We start from the raw sequence: 8,192 nt of genomic DNA, 5'->3' as shown, positions 1-8,192 counted from the left end.
CATGCAGGGCGGTCCGGAGCAGGCACGGGCAGCCCAGGGACGGCTGTGAGTGGCTGCAGCACGGGGCGCTGGGTATGGGGTGAGCAAGGGTCTGCTTTTCCGCCCCCACACTCAGCATCACCTTGTAACCTGGCCCCACTGCCAGGCTGGCAGTGGGGTGGGTTACAAGCAGGTGCTGAGTGTGGGAAACCGCCCCATGACCAGTGCCCCATGCTGCAGCTGTTTGCAGCCTGCGTGGGGCTGCCTGTGCCTGCTCTGGAGAGCCCTGTGTGGGCTGTGAGCACCTGCAATGCGGGGTGCCGGCCATGGGGCAAGTGAGGGGCCACTTTTCCCCATGCTCAGCACCAGCTTCTTGCTTGCTGGCAAGAAGGGGGTCGGGGCTGTGCACTGCCTCCCACCTGTGCTGTGGGGCTGGGGGGCACTGGGTGTGAGCGGGCGGGGAGCCAGTGGAAGCAGAGGGTCCACACTGGTGTCCTGGGGCCAGTGCCAATGGGACCCAGAGCAGGGTGGCAGGAGTGTGGGGTCCCAGCTGGCAGGGGCTCTATGGAGCCGGGCCAGCTCCCCACCTCTGCCAGTGCAGCCCAGCCTGGCTCCACAGACCCCTGCCGGCCTGTTCCCCATTTTGGGCCCCACCAGTGCTGGCCCTGGGACATTGGTCCCAAGACATTGGGACGTTGGTCTCAAGATGGTGACCAGGGGGTGGGGCACCTGTCAAGGTGTGGGGGCTACACATGCAGCCCTTGTCAGTCTGCCAAAACTGGGTAAGTGGCCCTCCGCTTAAAGTAATTGCCCACCCCTGAATTAGGGTGCTCTTCCAAGCTAGGTATAAATGATCAGTAATTAAAAGAGATCAAGTGGAGTTAGATCAGAAGGAAAATGCATGGTGGAAGAGTAAAGATCAACCTAAATCACATCATGCAAAGGCTTTGAAGTTTAAACTTTGAATATGGAAACTCTGAATAACAACAAGAGGAATTGGAATGTGATTCTTCATTTCAAAAGAAACCCATGAACAAATGGAATTTACTGTGAAAAATGTGAAAAACAATGAAGCATCTCAGTAATACAGGTTGGCCTTTGCAAGAAGACAGAGAAGAAATTACATAGCAAGGTAACATTGTAATAAGAAAGAAACAGGATTATGTATTAAATAGGGCTATCAATTAATTGCAGTTAACACATTAATTTGTGTTTGCGGTTTTTTTACGTATTAATTGCACATATGGTTTTGGAGCCTGTGCCCAAGCTGTGCTCCACTATTGTCACCACGGGGGGCAGTGGTGGCAGCACAGAGGACTGCAGGGCAGCCCGAGTGCAAGTTCTGCGTTGCTACAGCAGGGGAAGAAGGGTGCGCACAGACACAGATGACCAGCTGCAGCCTGCACGCAGCCAGGAGCACAACCCAGTGGCATGTAGACATGCTCAGCATGTAAAGCATTGCTCAGCAGGTAAGTCTGTGGGGGAGAAACGGCATCAGGGTGGGAAGGGGCAAGGGGCAGATCAAGGCCCCCCATGGTGAGGGAGGGAGTGGAGAAGGGGCAGGGGTGAATAGGGCCTCGGAGCTGGGGCAGGTTGTGGGACAGAGGGGTATGTGCCCCCTAGATTTGTGCATGGAGCAGAGGCAGGCTGCACACTGGGGCTCTCTGTGCCCTGCTGCCTTTGCCCCAGGAGCCACACACTGGCCACTGTGCATCCCCCGTCTGCCTAGTGGTGGGAGGCACAGCATGTCATCACGCAGCTCCCAGGACACTGGCAGCAGAGTGCAGAGCACCCTGCCTCTGCTCTGCACACAAATCTGGGGGGCATGTGTCACCCGTGCCTCCCCTGGGGGTATGCGCAGAGGTGGCAGCAACATCCCTCCCCCACGCCTGGACTGCAGTTTGGTCCTACATCCCACCCCAGCCCCTGCCCCACTTCTTCCCTCAACGTGGGGGCCTCTATCTGCACACCCCCATGCCCGTTCCCCTCCACAGACTTACCTGCTGTGCAGTGTGTGTGTGTGTGTGTGTGTGTGTGTGGTTGTGCATGTGTGTGTCATTGTGCATGCCTGTGTCTGTCCCTTACTTCCAAGACACAGCCCCCTCCTATGTATAGGCATAATGATTCTTTATACTTGACATAATTGTACATTTCATAGATTTCATAGACATTAGCGCTGTAAGGGACCTTGTGAGATCATTGGGTCCAGCCCCCTGCCTAAGGGGCAGGAAGTCAGCTGGGGTCAGATCACCCCAACAAGATAAGCATCCAAGCCTTTCTTAAAGGTATCCAGAGTAAGTGCTTGCACCACTTTTGTGGGGAGTCTATTCCAGACTCTGGAGACTCAGATGGTAAAGAAGTTTTTCCTTATGTCCAGTCTAAAATGGTCTTCCAGAAGTTTGGACTGTTAGACCTTGTCTTCCCTTGGGGTGCCCTGGTGAACAAACATTCTCCCAGTTCCTGATGCACACCTCTTATATACTTATAGGCTGCCACCAAAATCATCCCTGAGCCTTCGCTTCTCCAGGCTGAAGAGTCCCATGTCTCTCAGCCTCTCCTCATAAGGCCTGCTTCCTTGACCTCTAATCATTCCACTAGCATTCTGCCAGGGCATGTGGGAACTCCGCTCCCCGGGGTCCAAACCCCACACACACACACACACACACACACACACACACACACACACACACAAAGTCCCCCACACCTTCACAAATTCCCACCCCCACCCTACCCCACCTCCACCCTCAACCATACAAAGCATCTGCATAATTTGAGGTTTTCTGTGCATAATTTTGAGTTTTTAGCTGTGCGATTAAAATCACAATTAATTGTGACTAATTTTTTTAATCACACAATTAATTGGGATCAAATTTTTTAATAACTTGGCAGCCCTATTATTGAAACAGGGCTGTCTGATTGGCAGTCTGTAGGCTGCCTGGAACCTGCATGGGATTAAATTACAACCTAGTCACTGCTCCCCTCATTGGTCTGACTGCAACAGCAGCCATCCCTGGGCTGCTCCTCCCTTCTCCAGCTGTTGCTTCTTGCCTTCACCCCCAAGAGCAGGCCAGTACAGCAAGCACTGTGGGGAGCTAAGGGTGAATATGAGGCTGTATAAGGACGGGGGGAGACAGGAGTAGAGCTGCACATGGGGGATTGTGCCCATATGGTGCAATGGTGGAGGGAGGTGCCAGTGAGGGAGCATGTTACAGTGAGGGGAGGGGGAGGAGGAACTGCATTCCTGTGCCTGCACATGTAGTTGGGGGAAGGAGGATTACTCCCACATGGTGCAGCAGGGGGTGGGATTCCTGGTGAAAAGGTGGGTGCCAGCATGGATGCACTGTACAGCAGGAGAGGAGTGTCTGCATGGCATGGTGGCCATGCACCATGTGGCCTTAGAAATTGGATAGCCTTCTATTAAAGTAAGAACAAGGTCTGATATTAGAATAGAACCAACAAAGTAACATCAGTAGCAGTAAGTATATTTATTTGTATTAGCACAGCAGCATAGTTCCAGTGATGATTGTGGCAAGTTATGATAAATGCTGCAGAACTTCAAAGGAAGACACAAGCCCTGCACTACGATGATTTGAATAATTATATAAGCTAGTTGCAGAAGCTATCTTGATGGTTATGAGAAACTTAAAACGAATAATTTATGTGACTAAATGCATCTAATGCACATCATACTATCTGTATGGATATAGCAGTGGTGAGACAGATACTGGTATCCTTCATCTAGGTCTGATGTTCATGTTGCAGGGTGCATCTCCAGGGGTGGCTGTGAAGCCACTGGAGTCCCTGCAGCCCTTACCCACTGTTTTTTGTGTGTAATCACCCCTTCATTCACCCACCACACCTGGATATACTTGAATTTATATAAGGGAGGCTGCCCCAGGGCTTCCCAATCTGCTCTCACTCTGATGACCACTAGGTTTCTGTGGTCATTGCTTTACAGGCTAATTGAATGGCTCCATCTGACCCTACACCATACCTTGCAGGTGTCATCACTCTTTGATGTTCCTGAAACCTCAGGTCCCACACTCAGCCCCCTTGGGCTCATAGACCCCCTGGTGCCACACACAGCCCCTCTCTGGGCTTTTGGACTCCACGGGTCCCACACTCAACACTTAGCCCCTCTCTGGACTCCGGTCCCCTAACTGGGCCCCTAGGGACCTCCTCCACTCCTTAGTCCCTTCCAAAACCTCCAAACTTTTGCTGGCTGCACTCCCTGTGTAGGCATTCCAGAACTGCAGCCATACTACTGAATAGATGTTCCTGCAGCAGCCTCCATGATCTTACTCCCTGCTCAACTCAGGGCCTGGGCTTATTTCCTATCTAAGCCCAGCCCTCTCCTAGTCTCATTAACTTCTCCATAAGTAGAGAAGTTGGGGTTCCCATCTTACAGAGACCTATTCACAATCTGCAAGGGTGGTCTTCTCCAGCAATGAAAGCCTACGTGGGTTCTGGTGTGAAGACATGGGACACTGGGACCCTGGTGCCTCGTGCCTCCTTGTGGAGACCTACTTAACCAACTTCACCCCTGAAATCTCTAGGGACCATCTGAGTAAATGAGGAAAGTAGAGCTTTCCCTGTTTATCCAAACCTGTCTCCAGAGATTCCCAGGTATGAGTCTCGGTGAGTGGGAAAGCCCCACTTTCCCTGCTCACCAGGATGTGCTCCTGGGATCTCCAGGGACAAGTTTGATCCAGCAGGGAAAGTGGGGCTTTCCTTGCTTGCCCAAACTTGCCTCTGGAGATCACATCAGCCCTTCTCCTGTACCATCAACAGGCAGGAGAAGGGGCAATATGTGTTATGTGTTTAGCCAAATGAGGCAAATCAGCTGTGCCATGCCATGACACATTTTGGCATAGCAGATCTGCTTTATTCAGTGACATCTATTTCTAGACTTAGAGTTCAGCCTTTTCAGCTTATCAAAAAGAAGAATGAATGGTAAGTTTTTGGCAATGTATAGCTACCTTCACAGAGAGAAAATCCCAAATATTCAGGAGCTCTTTAATCCAGCAGAGAAAGTGATAACTAGAACAAATGGCTGGAAGCTGAATTCAGATAAATTCAAATTTGAAATAAGGCACATTTTTTAACAGTGAAAAACAGGAAAAATGTGCCTTTGTGGAAGGTGTATTATAATTAAACATAAGTTATCGAGCTCAATATGAGACACTTGGGTGAAATTGTATGGCCAGTTCTATGCAGGCAGTCTAACTAGATGATCTAATCATTCCTTCCACCCTTGAGATCTATTAGACACTATTAGCTGTAATTTAGAAAGAATCCAGCTTCAAAGAACAACCCCTTAAAATGGTACATAAGTCCTAGGGCCTTTGAATGAGCATTAGTTTTAAGCATATATATATATAGATAGATAGATAGATAGATAGATAGATATCTATATCTATATATCTAATGAATTCATTGGGAAAGAAGCACATGAATGTCCTCTGAGGAGCCAGCCATGGGTTTGATCATCATCAGCATATGCATAGCAATGAAACCCATGTGCTCTGAAATCTTCAAAAGGTTGTAAACCCACAAAAAAACCAACAATGAACTAAAGAATGTTGAGGCAAGTAGGCACTCCCATATTCAAACCTGGAGGCCAAGAATAATTAAAACATTTTAAAGGATGAAGTACACAGTGGATGTGCCTCAAAAGTGTGCATGTACTCCTAAGTCTAATAAAAACCCTCACTTGTGTATATAGAAGAGAAAATTGCAAGCAGAATGTCCATTTGTTACAGTCTGTTACCTTTTTTGCACTTTGAAATAGTACTATTCTGCACTGGGGCAGTCTAAACAATGGTTTAAGAGGACTGTCAAAATAATAGCAAGAGCCAGCTAACATAATGACATGGAGCTTTAAACTGGCAAAAAATGTTAGTGGGAAAGATGGCACAGCTGTGGGGAATTATTTCTGCTTATAATTTAAGAAGGATTGTAGGGGAATTAGAGACCTAGCATTTGACCAATTTTGATGGGATTTAAAGCATGTGCTTCCAGTTAAGCATGTACAAGGGTGTTTTAGAAAGTAACGGCAATTTTGAAATACAACTACTTTATGTGCAGTTATTATTTACTGGACCACATCGCTTCTCTACATATTCGCAAATGATGGATGCATTTGACAATGCTGAAATGCTGCCATCAGTGTTCCCAGTGTAGTTTCATACTCATTAGGCACATCTACATGTTGTCGTATAGCATGCTATGGTGATGTAACAATCATGTGGGTCTACGTGTGATCACCAGCTATGTCACCGTAGCAGTGCGCTCCCCGGATGTAGTGCACTGCTATAACAATGTAACTAGGAAATCCAGGCATGCACTGCCCACACAGTGCAGAAATCTCCCCCGTACTGTACCATGCTTTTGTACTTCTAAAAGGAAGTACTAAAGCACACTGCCGTAGCAACATCACTGTATGGTGACACATAGACATGCCCAATACATACAAATGGTTTTATGTCAAAATTGCTGTTACTTTCTGAAAAACCCTCATACGCAAATATTTTTCTGAATTTAGGACCTAGAGAAAAAGGTAAATTTCTCCTAAAACTTATTACCCCTTCTACAGAAGGTATGAGACGAGGCTATTCCTCTGAAATAAAACCAGCATGGATGATCTGTGAGAATGGCATAAACCTGCCAACTAAATTATCTTGAAATGCATTGATTGTGGTATAAACATGGAAGGAGTGAAAAGTAAGTTTTTTAGACAGTCCGAAAGATATATACATGTCATATTTAATATTTGTTTTCCTGAACCTTCATTCAAGCTGTTATCTTAAGTACACAAGGCTTCAGTTTGCTTCTTTATTGTTACCTCTATAAGAGGCACCAAAAGCAGGTTTTGTTATAGGCATTAGTCAATTCTAGACATGATTCCCACACAACACCTATCTACATGCTCTGAGAGTCATGCTCTCAGGAACAGATGTGGAAAACCTGGCCTGACTTTGAAATGGAGTCAGGAGTTTCCACCCACTCCCAAAATACACTACGATCTGATTTCCACCACAACAGATGACAACCCTTGTCTAGTAATACTAACACTTATGGCCAGTGTCTATCAATTTGTTCACTTTTCTGCTATCAATCAAAATGGTATCATGTCAGTATACTGCTGGCAGCCTAGAGGAGAAAGTCTAGTACAGGGGTTCCCACAGTTTTTAGGTCACAGCCTGGCAAAACATGGCCTGGCAGTCAGAGCTGACTGTGGCCGGAATTTCTGGTTGAAAGACAGGTAAGGATACCCCCACCCCTTGGCCGGGGGGGGGAGGGGGAGGGGGTGGTGAGCCAAACCCTGCGCTGCTGCAGGACCTGTGGAAGGAGCTGTGGCCTCTCCACCTGGCTCTGGGGGGCCACGGTTTGCTGGTTTGTGGCCACTTCCACTCCGGCAGCCAACCATGCTGCAGACTGGCAGCCGACCCACTGGGTCGCAGCCCGGGGATTGAGAACGCTTGGTGTAGTTCTTGCTTTCAAAATGTCAGCACTACTTTGTGTGAAAATATTTGGGCAAATTTTCATTCTTTCAGTACTTCAGAGTACATTGACAAAAAGCCTAGCAACAAATCTATGCACATGCTTGAGTTCTATGTGGGTGAAGAGAGATTCGCATCATTGACTATGGCAGCTCTCTGTATTTAGATGTACTGGATTTCCCTTTGGCTTATGTCCAACAATAACCACAATTTTCTAAATTGATACTTACTTATACACTTCTTTCCATGTTCATCAAGTTCAAAGCCATCATAACATTGACACACATAAGACCCAGGTGTATTCACACATATCTGTTCACAATCATGTTTCTCAATGGCACATAGATCCTGAGCTGGAAAAAAAAAATCATTGCATGAATCAGACTTCTCTACCTTCTGTATTCCAATGGGGATTATAGATAGGGAAAATAAGGAAGAATGTATCAGACTAATATAATCTAATATAAAATATGTTTCCTGGGTAAATTTTGAAAATCTATGCTTTGATGAGCATAGATTTTATACATTGAAATCAGTAGTAAAACTCTCATTGACTTTAGTAGAGCATTTGATCAAGCCCAAGTACAGCTTGTCAAAAAATGAAAGAATGCTGCAAAACAAGCATTTATGCAGGATTTTGAAAATTCCATTTGTGCTTCAGGCACTTTTTTGAATTTTTGTTTCTACTTTTTTTGGACACTGGGGAGGGGA

General features: G+C 46.9%; 1 protein-coding gene across 1 annotated transcript in view; it reads right to left on the bottom strand.

Annotated features, from left to right (window-relative positions):
- Positions 1–8,192, bottom strand: part of MATN2 (matrilin 2) — a 136,559-nt gene that overhangs the window by 53,082 nt on the left and 75,285 nt on the right. The window contains exon 5 of the mRNA XM_006027996.3: positions 7,712–7,834. Within this exon, the coding sequence (XP_006028058.1) occupies positions 7,712–7,834 (123 nt within the window). The remainder of the gene's footprint in view (positions 1–7,711; positions 7,835–8,192) is intronic.

This window comes from Alligator sinensis, unplaced genomic scaffold (assembly GCF_000455745.1).
Source record: "Alligator sinensis unplaced genomic scaffold, ASM45574v1 scaffold191_1, whole genome shotgun sequence".
Taxonomy (NCBI): domain Eukaryota; kingdom Metazoa; phylum Chordata; order Crocodylia; family Alligatoridae; genus Alligator; species Alligator sinensis.
Note: the sequence above shows the minus strand (reverse complement) of the source record. Positions and strands in the feature narration are given on the sequence as shown.